This window comes from Mustelus asterias, chromosome 2, assembly GCF_964213995.1.
Source record: "Mustelus asterias chromosome 2, sMusAst1.hap1.1, whole genome shotgun sequence".
In the NCBI taxonomy this organism is placed as follows: domain Eukaryota; kingdom Metazoa; phylum Chordata; class Chondrichthyes; order Carcharhiniformes; family Triakidae; genus Mustelus; species Mustelus asterias.
Window position 1 is genome coordinate 78,274,199 of NC_135802.1, and position 17,540 is coordinate 78,291,738.

Consider the following 17,540-nt stretch of genomic DNA (forward strand, 5'->3'; position numbering starts at 1 on the left):
GCTTCAGGTGAGCGATTACTATGCGATTAATATTCATGACCTGTCCAAAAACTGCAAAATAAAGCTTGTATTTGACTTTCAGTCTTTAGAGAATCCCAAACCTGCTGTAATGGGGGTGATTTTCCAGCTTTACCCCGCCTGGCACTGGTCATGCCAATCCTGGAAATAGCGTGTGGGCTGAAAAATTGGATCCACGTCCAGCACCAAATGGTTTGCAATCACCCCAGCCCCATTCTACTGGCACAAACCGGATTGAGCCCAAAAAGGGCACAAGGTTAATTAGCGTGAGATTGAATTGATTTCAATCTCATTAGTGAGTTCGGCCGAGATCATTTGTCCTTTCCGGAATGTTCCCACTCGCCGGCGGGACGTCACACAGGCACAAATCACTACTGGTCCCTTGAAGTGTGATTAAGGCGCTACAGTTGTGAGGGTGAGTGAGGAGGTGAGTACTGCTTAGTACCAAACTCCAGGGTGCAAAAGGGCAAGTCAGTCACTGCCTTGGCGCAGAATGGGATGGGGGGGGGCGCCTTTAAGGGTACAGGGGCTTGTGGGGGGGGTGGATGGGCTTGGCCAGGGGTCCTCAAATCAAAGTTGGCTGCTGCGTAGAGGCTGGTATAGTGAGCATTTTCCCTGCCCGATGAAAGATCTCTGGGTTATTTCATATGTGGTCAAGTTCAAATCCCTCTAATGCAGCACTGCCACCTGTCTACTGGTTTATTGTGGACAGACCATCCCAGGCCCCACTAACAGTTACAAGCACCAAGTCTGGCACCTGTTGCCTCAATCAAGGGAGCTCAGCAGATGTTAACACGGCTTCTCACACTGCATGGACTCTGCAGCACTCCCGACAATGGGCACCCATCACATGGAAGTCAGGAAGGTGCTTTCCCATGGTGTGTCTGAACTGCACATCATGTCTGGAAGTCAGTGCACTCGTCATCCAGATGGATGCATGCCAGTTTTTCCTGCCAGGGTTCCTCACTGAGGACATTCTCACTGCCACCCTTATTTTTATGTGAGCGCCAGAGCTCTGAGCCCAGTCTGCCACATGCTGCTACCAATGGCATCTGTTTCCACCCTGCGTGCAGACTTCCCAGCACAGTTTTGCCGGCACGATCAGCTGATTTAAGTACTAACAAGTCCTGCACAGCATCATTCAGCCTCACTTGAACTTAACTCCTCACTGATTGGTCCTCACGCCATCAAGAATCACAGCTGGTCTCCATTAGCAGAGATTCAACTTCAATCGCCTTGCCGGGAGGTCCTTGAAGACCGGGGGTGGTCAGGGGCATGGCGAGGCAGTGCTTCAAAGAATCATAGATCATAGAATCATACAGCGCAGAAGAGGCCCTTCGACCCATCGAGTCCGCACCGACACATTAGAAACACCTGAACTCCCACCTAATCCCATTTGCCAGCACTTGGCCCACAGCCCTGGACGTTACGATGTGCTAAGTGCTCATTCAGATACTTTTTAAAGGATGTGAGGCAACTCACCTCTACCACCCTCTCAAGCAGCGCATTCCAGACTGTCACTACCCTCTGGTAGAAAGGTTTTTCTTCACATTCCCCTCAAACCTCCTACCCCTTACCTTGAACCTATGTCCCTTCATGACTGACCCTTCAACTAAGGGTAACAAGCTGCTCCTTATCCACTCTTTCCATGTCCCTCATAATCGTGTACACCTCGGTTAGGTTGCCCCTCAGTCTTCTCTGCTCCAACGAAAACAACCTAAGCCTACCCAACCTCTCTTCATAACTTAAATGTTCCATCCTAGACAGCTTCCTGATGAATCTCCTCTGCACCCCCTCCAGTGCAATCACATCCTTCCTATAGTATGGTGACCAGAACTGAACACCGTACTCTAGCTGTGGCCTCACCAATGTTCTATACAACTCCAACATGACTTCTGTGCTTTTGTAATCTATGCCTCGAATGATAAAGGCAAGTGTCACATATGCCTTTTCACCACCCTACTAAAATGTCCTTCCACCTTCAGAGATCTGTGGACAAGCATGCCAAGGTCCCTTTGTTCCACATAACTTCCTAGTGTTCTACCATTCATTGAATACTTCCTTGTCAAATTACTCCTTCCAAAGTGTATCACCTCACATTTTTCAGGGTTAAATTCCATCTGCCACTTATCTGTCCATTTGGCCATTCCATCTATATCTTGTTGCAGCCCAAGACACTCTGTCTCACTGTTAACCATCTGGCCAATCTTTGTATCATCTGCAAACTTACTAATCCTACCCCCCCACATAGTCATCAACTCCAAGACATTGGTTAAATGTGATTTTCCTTTCACAAAACCAGGTCGACTGTGCCAAGTTGTCTTGAATTTTTCACAGTTCCCTGCTATAGCATCTTTAACAACAGTTTCTAACACATGTGTATGGAACCAAAAGAGATGGGGGAGATACTAAATGGTTTTTTTGCATCTGTATTTACTGAGGAAACGGGCATGGAGTCTACGGAAATAGGGCAAACAGGTAGGGAGGTCATGGAACCTTTACAGATTAAAGGGGAGGAGGTGCTCGCTGTCTTGAGGCAAATCAGAGTGGATAAATCCCCAGGACCAGACAGGGTATTCCCACGGACCTTGAGGGAAGCTAGTGTTGAACTTGCAGGGGCCCTGGCAGACATATTTAAAATGTCAGTTTTCACGGGGGAGGTGCCGGATGATTGGAGGGTGGCTCATGTTGTTCCGTTGTTTAAAAAAGGTTCCAAAAGAAATCCGGGAAATTATAGGCCAGTAAGTTTGACGTCGGTGGTGGGCAAGTTATTGGAAGGTGTGATAAGGGATAGGATCTACAAATATTTGGATAGATAGGGACTTATTAGGGAGAGTCAACATGGCTTTGTGCGTGGTAGGTCATGTTTGACCAATCTATTAGAGTTTTTCGAGGAGGTTACCAGGAAAGTGGATGAAGGGAAGGCGGTGGATGTTGTCTACCTGGATTTCAGCAAGGCCTTTGACAAGGTCCCTCATGGGAGGTTAGTTAGGAAGGTTCAGTCGCTAGGTATACATGGAGAGGTAGTAAATTGGATTAGACACTGGCTCAATGGAAGAAGCCAGAGAGTGGTTGTGGAGGATTGCTTCTCTGAGTGGAGGCCTGTGACTAGTGGTGTGCCGCAGGGATCGGTGTTGGGTCCATTGTTGTTTGTCATCTATATCAATGATCTGGATGATAATGTGGTAAATTGGATCAGCAAGTTTGCTGATGATACAAAGATTGGAGGTGTAGTGGACAGTGAGGAAGGTTTTCAAAGCTTGCAGAGGGATTTGGACCAACTAGAAAAATGGGCTAAAAAATGGCAAATGGAATTTAACGCAGACAAGTGTGAGATATTGCACATTGGAAGGACAAATCAACGTAGAACGTACAGGGTAAATGGTAGGACTCTGAAGAATGCAGTTGAACAGAGGGATCTGGGAATACAGGTACAGAATTCCTAAAAGGGACGTCACAGGTGAATAGGGTTGTAAAGAGTGCCTTTGGTACATTGGCCTTTATAAATCGGAGTATCGAGTATAAAAGTTGGAGTGTTATGGTAAGGTTATATAAGGCATTGGTGAGGCCGAATTTGGAGTATTGTGGACAGTTTTGGTCACCTAGTTACAGGAAGGATGTAAATAAGGTTGAAAGAGTGCAGAGAAGGTTCACAAGGATGTTGCCGGGACTTGAGAAGCTGAGTTACAGAGAGAGATTGAATAGGTTGGGACTTTATTCCCTGGAGCGTAGAAGATTGAGGGGAGATTTGATAGAGGTGTATAAGATTTTGATGGGTATAGATAGAGTGAATGCAAGCAGGCTTTTTTTGCTGAGGCTAGGGGAGAAAAAAACCAGAGGGCGTGGGTTAAGGGTGAAAGGAGAAAAGTTTAAAGGGAATATTAGGGGGGGCTTCTTCACGCAGAGAGTGGTGGGAGTGTGGAATGAGCTGCCGGATAAAGTGGTAAATGCGGGGTCACTTTTAACATTTAAGAAAAACTTGGACGGGTTCATGGATGAGAGGGGTGTGGAGGGATATGGTCCAAGTGCAGGTCAGTGGGACTAGGCAAAAAATGGTTCGGCACAGACAAGAAGGGCCAAAAGGCCTGTTTCTGAGCTGTAATTTTCTATGGTTCTATATTCCCTGTGACAATGTTTCCTGCTTTCTCTTACCCTCCCCTTTTGAATAAAGGTTTGACCAAATATCCCTAACTCAGCACTGTTGGATATAATGAGTGTACAGAGAGAGCGCTGCCGTATATTTCGTCTCCTTGACTTTTTGTTTCCTTTTGGCAGGTGACAGGAAAACAATGAAAATGAAGGAAGTTCCTGCTGCGCCAGAGAGAATGATCATTAAAATACAATCAAAAAAATCAGTTTCTAAAAAATCTAAAGATGAGAAATGAAATGTTGATTATTCTTAGTGAGAAAATCCAGGTCTTGAGTTCCGACATTTTAATCTTGATTAAAAATCCAGACCGAGATGCATTTTTCCTCCACATGTTTTGATCATGAAAAGAGGAGATACAATTGACATCTGCACCTCCCGATGTATTCGCAGAATAAAGGTCTTTCCAGATTTTGCTTCTGTGGACATTAATTTCACTTAAATAATTGTTATAAAAGGACAGGGAATGAATGAAAGTTCTTGAATGATATGGTTTGTGGAAGGTTTTGATGGACCAGCTGATCATTTCTCATTTCACCCATTTTTTATATGTTATTCCATTGGAATCTGTTTCAGTGGAAAACTTGGATCCACTTAAAATGGAGGATTTTATGATCTGGAGTTTATGAGCTAAGATTTTTCTGCAAGGGGTGTGTACCATTTTCTTCTCTAATAATTGTTCATCTCTCATCTATTCTGCGGTGATTTCTTTTAGTTCATGCAAATGTAAAACTCCTGAATTATTTATTCCTCTGTTTATTTCCAGGATGGCCAATAAATGCTGGTCAGCCAGCGACACCCATGTCATACAATGGAATAAAAAAAGTATTCTCTTAAATTGAAACACCGGTAATGTACCTCCTGTACTGTGTCTGAATAGCGCTAACCTCTACTTTGGGCTATTTGTGACTGCCAGTGCCACAATGAGGGCCTCGAACTTCAGCAACATTTGTCAGCAGAGTTATATCAGGGGAACTTCAGCTTTGCTTTAAATAGAAATCTTTTCAACAGGAAATCGTTGATGTTCTTCATTGGTTAAATTACATTGTTGCTTTGAATGGGGCTCGGCTCCTCCCTCTGCGACTTGATCATAAACTTCCTAACTCACAGACCACAATCAGTAAGGATAGGCAATGACACCTCCTCCATGATCATCCTCAACACCGGTGCCCCACAAGGCTGTGTCCTCAGCCCCTACTGTACTCCTTATACACCTATGACTGTGTGGCCAAATTCGCCTCCAACTCGATTTTCAAGTTTGCTGACTGTAGTGAGTTGGATCTCAAACAATGGTGAGACAGAGTACAGGAAAGAGGTAGAGAATTTGGCAAACTGGTGCAACGACAGTAATCTCTCCCTCAATGTCAGTAAAACAAAGGAGATTGTCATCGACTTCACGAAGCGCAGTGGAGGACAGCCCCTGTTTACATCCATGGGGATCAAGTGGAAATGGTCGAGAGCTTCAAGTTTCTGGGTGTCCAGATCACCAACAACTTGCCCTGGTCCCTTCATTCCAACGCTATAGTTAAGAAAGCCCATCAACGCCTTATTTTCTCAAGAGGCTAAGGAAATTTAGCATGTCCATTATGAATCTCACTTTTACAGATACACCATAGAAAACATACTTTCTGGTTATGGCACGGCTCCTGCTCTGTCCAAGACTGCAATAAACTACAAAGGGTCGTGAATGAAGCCCAGTCCATCACACAAATCAGCCTCCCACCCATTGACTCTGTCTATACCTCCCAGTGCCTCAAAAAGGCAGCCAGCATAATCAAGGACCCCATGCACCCCAGACATACTCTCGTCCACCTTCTTCCATCGGGAAGAAGGTACAAAAGTCTGAGGTCACGTAACAACTGACTCAAGACAGCTTCTTCCCTGCTGCCATCAAACTTTTGAATGGGCCTATTTTATATTAAGCTGATCTTTCTCTACACCCTAGCTATGACTGTAAAAGTACGTTCTGCACCCTCTCCTTTCCTTCACTATGAACGGTATGCTTTGTCTCTATAGCGCACGAGAAACAATGGCCATGATTCTCCCAGTGCGACCTGCAACTTTTCTGTCGGGTCGGACTGGGAGATGCGCGTGTCGGCCATTTCGTGGGTTCCCCGACAGTTTTTACGACCCGCGTGCATCTCCCACCCGGAGAAAAATGGCGCCGCCGGGAACCCGCAGAAAATTGGCAGGCCGCTGCTTAGCATGAGTTTATACACCTTTACATGCCATTATCGGAATCCACACGGCAATCTCCGTCCAAGTCTGCGTCTCCCACCTCTTTGGTGTGATGTAATTTTGGCGCGAATCAGAATAGGTATTTATAAGACGCAACCGAGCGTGGCAGCCTGGAACTGGCATGAGGAAGTAAGTGCTGCTAGCGGAGCCCGGGGGATGTTGCAGCCAGGCCCTGGAGATGCCTGGTGGCCTTCCTCCTGCTGCCTTCAGGTTTTAGCCAATTAACAAATGACATCCGTTGGGGGGGTGTTGGGGGGGTGGTGGGACGCTGGTGTTGGGGGGGGGAGGAGCAGGGGCTTCCATTTCCTCACAGTTCTCTGGGTGAGTTTCTGTCAGGGAGTCCTGCTCCCCCACCCCACTCCAAGCAGCGCTGAAGCTCACTGTGAGAGGCAGCGCCGAGTGCTCCCGCTCCCCCCCACCCCCCACCCCTCGCCAAGCCACGCTGAAGCACACTGTGGGAAGCAGCCCCGAAGGCTCCCGCTCACCCTCCCCCTCCAGGGCACTTTGCAGTGGCATTGCCTTGCCGCGGGGTGTGGTCAGGGACTCGACTAAGTGCTGGTGTTCCGGGGTGGGGGAGGAGTGCACCATGTGCTGACTGAGGCCTAACCAGATGAAGCAGCTGCTGCTCCAGGCCCGGGTGCGGAGGTTCAGACATGGACTGCATGGAATCTGCTGTCACTGGACACACACCCGGTGTTGCTTTGCAGCCTGTCTCTGCCCCGTGACACGGACCAGCAACACACGCCTGTAATGGATGCTGCAGTTGCACACATGGCAATTGCTCAAGGGTGCGCATTGCCCACAGCTGCGCACCGACCTGCATAATCTGTGCCAGCATTTGTCATGATGGGAATCCCACACAACCCTAATCGGGTCACACATGGTACCATGGATTGTGTGGTGTTGCCAGCTCCCACAAGTGGGGGAACTGGCCCAAGTGAGGGATTGGGGTGGGGCTGGGTCTATGCAGCCAATGATAATAATCCGTCATTCTATGCTCTTCCCAAACCCCACTGTGCAGATGGATCTCGGTTTGGAGCCGGCCATGTTGGTGGCAGCAGGAGCGGAGGAGGAGGAGGAGGTGACGGCTCAGGAGGTGGCGGGCGTGGAGAGACCACCGCAAGAGCAGCCACCACCAGACCCTCAGGAAGGAGGGCAGGGGACTGCCACTGAGGGCCAGGGGGTGGGTGAGCAGGCTCCCGAGAGGGTGCACAGAAGGCAGAGGGTGCCGAGGCCAAGGAGGTACTAGCCTCAATTCATTCGAGGCCCTCTCGGAAGAGATGTGGCGCCATCACCGGCTGCGCTTGTCCAAGACCATGGTGCGACACACTTGTGAGGTGCTCGCACTCCTGGCACCTGAGGGGAGCGGCGGCCACTCGCTCCCTGTGGGGGTGAAGGTGACGGCAGCCTTCAATTTCTATGTCTCCGGATCGTTCCAGGCTCCCAGTGGTGACCTAGCTGGGATCTCCCAGCCTCTGTGCACAGATGTGTGCAGCAGGTCACAGGTGCCCTGTGTGCCCGGCAGGGCAGTTCATTAATTCCGAGGTGGGCCGTGCACAGCAGGAGGCCGGGCTCTCAGCTTCGCTTCCATCGCCGGAATCCCGAATGTGCAGGGCACAGTGGATGTGACGCACATCGCCTTGTGGACCCCCCATGCAGGGCCACAGCAATTTGTGAACCGGAACGGGTTCCACTCCCTGAATGTTCAAATTGTCTGCGACCATGAGGATCATGCAGCTCGATGCACGCCACCCAGGGAGTGTCCATGACAGCTTTGTGATCCAGCAGCCGGATATCCCTGGCTCTTTAAAGGCCAGCCCAGGCTCCCGGGATTGCTACTGGGTGACAAGGGTTACCTGCTAAGGTCATGGCTGATGACGCCTGTGCGGAGGCCCCAGACTGAGGCGGAGACCCGCTACAACGAGGCTAATGTAACCACACGATCCGTCCTTGAGCAGTGCATCGGCCTGCTGAAGATGCGGTTCCACTGCTTGGACTGCTCTGTGGGGGGGCCCTCCAGTATGACCCTGTGCGTGCTTCACGCATCATCATCGTTTGCTGCGCTCTGCACAACATCGCCCAGCAGCGGGGAGACCAGCTGGAGCAGGAGGAGGAGGAGGAGGAGGAGGGGCAGCGAGGGGGCGAGGTGGACGCCCCACCACATGAAGAGCCGGAGGAAAGAGGGCAGGCGGCGATGGCCATGGCTGGAGATACAGCAGACCATGGCTGTGAGCCTCGGCAACTTAGCCTAGGCTCAGAGGGCTACTGCTGAGGGGCTCCAGAGCCTGGCTCGCTCACAGAATGCTGTAGCGGAGGGGCTCCAGAGCTTGGCCGAGTCTCAGAGGGCCAGGGCTGAGGGATCACACATCATGGGGCAGACGCATCTAAGCCTCCAGGACTGGCAGAGCCAGGTGACGTCGGAGCTTCTGGAGCTCAGTCCAGCTACCTGGCATCCCATGGAGTGCCCCTACGGCCTCTGGGTACCCCAAGGGGGGAGGAAGGGCTTGAGCCCATGCTGGGGTCTTCCACCCAGGAGGTCCTGGACATCCCGAGACCTTCCGATTCCCCCCTTCCTCACACCGGGGCATCTCAGGGCCAGCAAAATGAACAGGGTGGCACCGAAACAGTGCCATCCGCAAGTCAGCCGGGGCCCTCCAGGTCCCGCCACCCAGAGGATGTCTACCAAGGGCATCACAGGCATGTCCGGCAAAGAAGGGCAGTGAGGGAGGCCTTGATTGCAGCCCGCTTCACCTCGCTGGTGCTGTGCAACCAACACACATCCACCACACCCAGGAGCAAGTGCAACCACCATTCCCCATCCAAACCCACCAGGGCCCTCAAACCGCCACATCACCCTTCCCCTGTTCCTGTCATCCCACCACCCTTTCCCCCAGAAACATCCGACCCTATTAATGTGCCTGGGCTGGCAATGGTTGCGAGTCGATTGTAGGTTGGAGGATGATGACGACTCGCTGTTGTGTACACTGGGATCCTGCCCCTGGTGTAATTCAAGTCTGACTCCTACCTGTATTCCGAATGCACGCTGCCACCCTGCCCCACGTAGGTGTAAGGGTTGGGGACACATGTTTTTTGGCCAAGAGTGGAGTTGGGGGGGGAGTACTTGCACCAAGAGTCTGGTGGATGTTGGGGAAGGTGGGGCAGGCACTCTGTAACATGGGCTGCGTCTGCAAGGCTCAACAGACAGCAACTCCATGTGTGGAGTTGGGAACACTGAGCTGTGGGGGTGGGGGCGGGGGGTGGATGCGGAGAATCAGAGAGACATTAGTCACAGCTTAATGTGCAGTCTATTGTGCTCTTAACAGAAATGATTACCAAACCCTGACCTTCACCCATGCCCTCTAGTGAACTACAACTTTCTAACTTTGTGCTGTCTGCTGCTTCTTCTCGGTGCTATCCAAGGATGCACATCGGAGCTAGAGGTGTCCAGCTGTGATGCACACCCCGTTGCCTGTGGTGCCCTTGGTGGACATCCTCTGGGTGGCGGGACCTGGAGGGCCCCGGCTGACTTGCGGATGACACTGTTTCAGTGCCACCCTGTTCATTTTGCTGGCCCTGAGATGTCCCGGTGGTCTCTGGGCATCCGGGATCTCCTGAGTGGAAGACACTGGCATGGCCTCAAGCCCTTCCTCCCCCCTTGGGGTGCCCAGAGGCTCTAGGGGCACTTAATGGGATGCCAGGTAGCTGGACTGAGCTCCAGAAGCTCCGATGTCACCTGGCTCTGCCAGTCCTGGAGGCTTAGATGCGTCTGTCTCATGATGTGTAATCTCTCAGTCCTGGTCCTCTGAGACTCGGCCAAGCTCTGGAGCCCCTCAGCAGTAGCCCTCTGAGCCTGGGCTAAGTTGCCGAGGCTCACAGCCATGATCTGCTGTATCTCCAGCCATGGCCAGCAGTGTCTCCCACATGCCCCCGACACCCATGGAACACTGTGCTCCTGGATGGCGGAAATACTCTCGCCCATGGCCCGTTGTGTCTCCAGGATGGCCTGGACCCTGTCACCCATGAGGACCAACCCCTGAGCCAGACTTTCCACTGCGGTCGCCACCCTTGCAGTGTTGGCCTGGGTCTCACACTGTGTTGGTACCACCTCCTGCAACAGCACTCTGTTTGACTCCCCTAAACAGCCTTGCAGTCGCAGCATGGCTGCTGCCAACCCTTCCACAACTCCCCGGGTTTCCTGATGCATCTCCACCAGCCTTGGGAGGAACAAAACCAGAGGCCCGGCATCTGGCTTGGGGGCAGCTGAATCCTGGCCTCCGGCAGACCTCCGTGTGCCCGAGCCCTCGGATGTGCCCGCCTCCACCCGATGTGCATCAGCAGCTGTGATGTGCTCACCAGATCGTGATCCAGAAGCCTCAACACTAAAGGTACCCACCGTGATAATCATCCCTGTGTTGGTGGGCTGTGTGGTACATGCCGGTGATGCTTTAGTGGTGCTGCCCTCAAAGGATTCTCAGTGTCTGGGCAGCACGGTAGCACGGTGGTTAGCACTGCTGCTTCACAGCTCCAGGGACCTGGGTTCGATTCCCGGCTTGGGTCACTGTCTGTGTGGAGTTTGCACATTCTCCTCGTATCTGCGTGGGTTTCCTCCGGGTGCTCCAGTTTCCTCCCACAGTCCAAAGATGTGTGGGTTAGGTTGATTGGCCATGCTAAAATTGCCCCTTAGTGTCCTGGGATGCGTAGGTTAGAGGGATTAGTGGGTAAAATATGTAGGGATATGGGGGTAGGGCCTGGGTGGGATTGTGGTCGGTGCAGACTCAATGGGCCGAATGGCCTCTTTCTGTACTGTAGGGTTTCTATGATTCTATGATTTCTATGATTCCTGAGTGCCTCCCTCTGAGGCGTCATCCCGGGGGTCGTGTGCAGTTTGCTCCAGGGCGGCAACACCCAAAGGGCTGGGTTCCTCTGGGTCCAGAGCAGTAAAAAATAGGGGGAGAGAGGCAAAACATTCCATGCAGCATCACACTTACTTCGAGGAGGACCTAGGTTGAAGGTGCGCTTCTGCTCACTTGCATGCTGGACGCCGACCTGGCTATCAGTGACCATATGGGAAGCCCATCATCCCCTGCCAGCTCCATGGCACGCTCCGCCATGCTACTCAGCTGCCGCAGGTCAGGCATACCACCACCAGTCTGTGTCGTCATAAGGTGGATAGCAAGCATTAACATATTGCAGAGCATGGTGCGTAATGTGTGCCTGTGTCTTGGATGTTGGGCTGACAGGGAAGGGGTTAGATTCTGTTCCTGGGGGAAGGATCACTTGTTGCAGGCCTTTCAGGTGTCTAAGCAGGGTTAGAGATCCGTGCCAAGCATGTGTGGGATTCCAAGAGGGATTCTCCCTCACCCTTGCTGCTCGCAGAAGGTTGTACATTTTTTTGCGGCTCTGCCTGCCAGACCGTGGTGTCAGGCTCCTGGCATTCACCGCTTCTGCCACCTCCTCCCACAATGCCGTGGCAGATGCACCCTTTGGGTGAGGGCCCTGGTCGGGGAAGATCCGCTCACGCCTCTTCTCCATGGCATCTAGCAGGTGTTCCTGGTCAGCCTCTGTGAATCTGGGAGCCGTCTTTGTGGCGTGACTGGCTGTGTGCCCATTTCCTGCAGCTTATATAAAGCTCTGGCTTATTAGGGGAGTGCAGGTGCAGTGAGTGCGGCCAGTCAAGGGCCCGTTGGCAACAAATACTTGTGAAAGGTTTTGAAGGCTGCTTTCAGTTGAGTGTCATTCATCCCTCGGGGTGCTGATTGGCTGCCATTCAATAGGCTGCTATGTCCAGGGGGGGGTGCAATACTCAAGGCTCCCATTCAAGAGAGGGAATGATCACAAGCTGGGGTTGTGCATGTCAGCACAGCGCAAGTTCTCTGCAGGACACCAGTGAGGACAGTCTGTTCAAGGGATGGAGGGATTGGGTACCCGCATTATCCGGATCCATGGGGGCATGGGGTGAGCGGGCAGCCATGTCAGTGTGTGGGGGTAACCTGTGAGGGGGGGGGGAGGGGGGGGGGGGGGCGTTGGCGGCAGCGATGAGGCCGGCGATGTGAGTGAGGAGGTTGTGGGGGCCAGCGATGTGTGTGGGGGGGTTGTGGGGGCAGCGATGTGGGGGCCAGCGATGAAGCCAGCGATGTGTGTGGGGGTTCGGATGGCAGTGATGCTGGGAGGTTTTTTCCGCGATCTCCTAGAGATGTGCGCATACGCGGGTTCCCACTCATCGCGCCAATTTCAGGCTTTTTGGCCTCACTGCCCGAGCATTTAATGATATTCACGACTGGGTCCTCTGCAGTGCACAGAGTTCGGAGATTCGGGTGAGAACTGACAAAACAGCCAGGATTTAGCACAGTTCTCCCACTTATTTGGCGCTTTTTGGAGAATGGCGGCCAATAGTTTCCACTGTATACTAATACATGTGACAATAATAAATCAAATCAAATCAAATCAACAGAGGCCTAATCAGGGAATCATGGGAAACACAGCCTATGGTTCTTCAAGCTGGTGCCCATGGAATCTTGACCTTTGCTCCCTCTCAATGTTGTTCCTCACTGGGAGTGCCCAGTGACAGAATCAGCCCTTGATTCTTCTTTAAATCATAAATACACAGTAACAAACACAATAATATCAATAAGTAACATAAACCAGCACAGCTTGAATTGGTGATTGAGGCTGTTCTCAACTCATTGAAAAGGCTCATATGTCAACACGTGAAGTGCTGTATCCTGCAAAAGATATGGACCAGGTGTTAGGAATCCTGCAGCAATAACTCATCTCCTGAATGCCCAAAACTTATCCACTATCTACAAAACACATGTCAGCAGTGTATTGCAATACTCTCCATTTGCCAGGATAAGTGCAGCTCTAACAACACTTAAGAACCCAAAACCATCCAGGACAAAGCAGCCTGCTTGATTTCTGCCCCTTTTGCAAACAGTGATGTACAGCAGTGCGTACAATCCACAAGATGCATTGCAGGAGCTCATCAAGTCTCCGATGACAGCATCTTCGATTTAGAAGGACTAGGGCAGCAGATACATGAGAACACCACCACCAGGAGGCTCCCCCCAAAGTCAATCACCATTCTGACTTGACAATATATCACTATTCCTTCGCTGTCACTGAGTCAAAATCCTGGAACTCCCTTCCTAATAGCATTCAGGATGTACCAACACCTCAGGCACTGCAGCGGTTCACAAAGGCAGCTCAACACCATCTTCTCAAGGCCAACTAGGGATGAGCAATAACTTCTGGCCTCACCAGCAATGCCCACATCCCCTCCTCTGTCATCAGCAACACGGCAGCAACTCGATCCTCCAGGGGAGGAGTGTCAGCAAGGTGAATGAATTGGAGTTCAACAAAGGCAGTGAAACTATAAACCTCCAACAACACAATGTTGTAACAGTGTCGACAACATCACAGGAAAGGGTGAGATCTGCACACCAAGCCGCAGTAACACCAGACTTAAAATCAAGATTGAAACTGGAGTCAAGGATTATGTACTATCAACCAAATGTTATGAGAATTGCACTCCTATGTAGCACCAGGTCCCAGCACCCAGATGTTCCTTGTGACTTATGGCAGACAGACAATCCAAACCAAAGGTGTAGCAACCCTCCACTGCACACAGGGAAATTTCTACTTCCATGTAGTTCCATATAGGGGCGGCATGGTGGCACAGTGGTTGGGATGGCACAGTGGTTGGGGTGGCACAGTGGTTGGGGTGGCACAGTGGTTAGTACTGCTGCCTCACAGCACCAGGGATGCGGGTTCAAATCCCGGCTTGGATCACTGTCTGTGTGGAGTCTGTACGTTCTCCTCATGTCTGCGTGGGTTTCCTCCGGGTGCTCCGGTTTCCTCCCACAGTCCAAAAGACATGCTGGTTAGGTGCATTGGCCATGCTAAATTCTCCCTCAGTGTACCTGAACCGGTGCTGGAGTGTGGTGACTAGGGGATTTTCACAGTAACTTCATTGCAGTGTTAATGTAAACCTACTTGTGACTAATTAATAAACTTTTAACTTTGACTGGGATGTGAAGCCATTACTAGGGCTTTGGGACAGCGTTGCATTGGAGCTCATTCAACTTGGTCCAGAGGTGCATGCTGTACACCTCCAAACTCCAGACATGAGAGCGTGTCGAGATTGCTTCAACAGTGACATTATTGGTAAACTACTAGTTGTCTCCCACATGAGACTAGATGCTTTGCTACTATCGACAGTCTGTGCTCTGAGAGAATACCAGGAGCAATGAAGCACAAAGACATCAATGAGCTCATTGGATAACAGCACTAGGTACATAATTGCTATCAATGAGGCCATGGAACAGGTTTCAGCAATGGTGACCACACAAAGCACGGCTCAGACACATCATCATATAAAGGCAGTGGAACAGATGATAGCAGACATGCTAAATGCCAAGGTGTTCAACTTTCTCGATGCAAAATGTGGGTTCTGGCAGATCCTGATAAATGAGGAATCCTCAAAACTCACCACATTCATAGAACCATAGAATGCAACAGTGCAGAAAGAGACCATTTGGCCCATCGAGTCTGCACCGATTCTGTGAACTAGCATTCGAGGCATGCCTTCCCCTCCGCCACATCCCTGTAACCTCACACATTTATCATTGCTAATCCACTGAACCCACATGATTCTGGTTGGCAGATATCATCGACTTTGTGTGTCCTATGGGACCTCACAGCAGTGAGGTTTTCCAGCAGTGCATGGAGCAACTCATTGAAGGTCAACCTTGCAGAATCATTGTTGATGACATCCTTGTTCGGGGTCGTGCTCTACAAGAACATGATGCATGTTTTTATCTCTTTCATGACAAAAACAGGACCATCCAATTAAAACTTAACCCTGCGATTAGCAGATTAAGGATCCACCAGGTGTTAGCATCCCAAACCAGAACCCCAAGTTACATAAGGACACCAGATTAGAGCTGAAAGGCTTGTCTGAGTTCCAGAATTCTACAAGAAGACAGCACCTCTACTGCCATGATGCCATGATGTGAAGTGGCCGGCGTTGGACTGGGGTGGGCGCAGTAAGAAGTCTCACAACACCAGGTTAAAGTCCAACAGGTTTATTTGGTAGCACAAGCTTTCAGAGCGCTGCTTCTTCATCATCTGATGAAGGAGCAACATTCCGAAAGCTCGTGCTACCAAAAAAACCTGTTGGACTTTAACCTGGTGTTGTGAGACTACTTACTGTGCCATAATGTCTTTGTCTTCCTCAGGAGCTGTCTGATCTGTGGTGGGTAAGAAGCTTCTTACCCAGATGAAACGTCCCATGTTGCTAACAGTGAGGACACTGGCCACAGAAAGACTACAACACTACCTATCAGAGTAATCACACGCCTAGGGGGTCTGAGCAAGCTGACGCTAGAATCCAGGACTCTATTAGCCTTTAACTGACTTTTGAAGTTCAAGTTTCTTGCGAACAGAAAAGGGGTTTGGGGAAGGAGACATGATTTATTTTGCTTTAGTTGCTACAGCCTAATCCGCATCTCTATCTATGCATTATCAGTTTGCTTTATTGATGTCACACAGTGGTCTGTACATAGTTTACTGTTGTGGACACTGTTACATCACATGCCACCCGGCTGTGCCAAATAAACAGACAAGAATTAGATTGAATTGTCATGTGATAACGTAATGAGGCGGCTACGTATGAGGTCATATGGTGGAAGCACGGGGTTAGCACTGGGATCTCAGGCATAGCACAAGTACTGTACGTAGTGGTTGAGCTTAGGAATAAACGACTTATTGTCCTTGATGTCGGTGATTTGAGGAACACACAAAATGCTACATAATCCATGCAGCCACTTATTTTCACATGTCCACATTGTTTTGCAATTGCACTACTCCTAAATTATATGAAAGGGATATTTAAAAAGTGCTTCAACTCTAGACTGAAATAAATAGCCACAATTAACATCGGTTACATAACTGTACAGAGCAAAATTAATTAATTAATTGTTTAATTTATCTTGCAGTGATATAAAACATGTATTGAACATTGTGGAAGTTATCTGCATCATTGACTGCACTTTATTATGGTTTGAGAAAACGGTTTCATAGTTAAAGTCGATGCCTTTGGTTTTGCAGTTGGAGTCTCACTGGCGCATCTCTGAGTCAGGCTGAGTGCAGTGGCTGGAACACCCGTTCTATAAATGTACCAGGTTCGAGCTTCAATCAGACAGTGAAGAGTCCACTTGATTCCGCTGACCCAGTGCAGACTGAAGTCACGAGTGACAGCGAGGAATCGACAGCGAAACAACACAACTCACTCACTCTGTCAGCATCATGGAGTTGCAGCTTTTCACTGTGATCTGCAGCATCTTGCTGCTGGCTCCACAGTTTAGCTTTGCGAAGAAAGGTAAAATGTTTCAGAATGATTTAATTCATATAAACCATGTCTGTTTTAATTTGATTTAAACATTAACCAACATGTGTTAATTTACAGAAAAATAATTGTTGTATGCCTTTGAGGGACAAAGCCAGGATTCAAAGTGACAAGTCCTGGAATTGAATCTTTGTTAGGTGTGCCTTTGGTTTTGCAGTTGGAGTCTCATGAATCTGTGTCCATAACAGAGATCTGCTGTTTGAGGGCGAGAATTTACTGTCAGCTTTGCTGATAAAGCTGCGGAAATTAATATTGGACAAAGATGTGGAGTGAATTTTTTAACATTGTGAGCTGTGGGCATTGCCGGCAAGGCTAGAATTTGCTGGTCAGCTGAATTCTGCCATTATCCTCATCATTTTTATTTTATTGTAATTTCTGGGAAATGGGAATTGCTGGAAAGGTCAGTATTATCGCTCAGCCCAAATTCTCCTTGGTGATCAGGTGATATCCTGAGCTGCTGCAGTTAACATAGTGCACGTATCCTCGGGTTTTAACCCAGTGACAATGACAGAATGGTGATATAGTTCCAATGTCTGGTGGGGAACTTGCAGCGGATGGTGTTCCTGAGCTTCTCATGCCTTGTCCTGTTAGATGGTGGAGCTTGTGGAAGAGGTTGCTAAACTCACTGTGGCAACTTGCTGCAGCATTTTTACAGATGGCACACAATGCTGCCATTGTCCTCACCACCTGCTGCAGGTCCAGTCTGGTCCAGCTCAGTCAGTACAAAGAACA

General features: G+C 50.0%; 1 protein-coding gene across 1 annotated transcript in view; it reads left to right on the forward strand.

The window, feature by feature from the left end:
- LOC144504280 (actinia tenebrosa protease inhibitors-like) overlaps positions 1-4,403 on the forward strand; it is a 56,194-nt gene extending 51,791 nt beyond the window's left edge. Inside the window, exon 9 of the mRNA XM_078229382.1 lies at positions 4,294-4,403. Within this exon, the coding sequence (XP_078085508.1) occupies positions 4,294-4,403 (110 nt within the window). The remainder of the gene's footprint in view (positions 1-4,293) is intronic.
- The last annotated feature ends 13,137 nt before the right edge of the window (positions 4,404-17,540 follow it).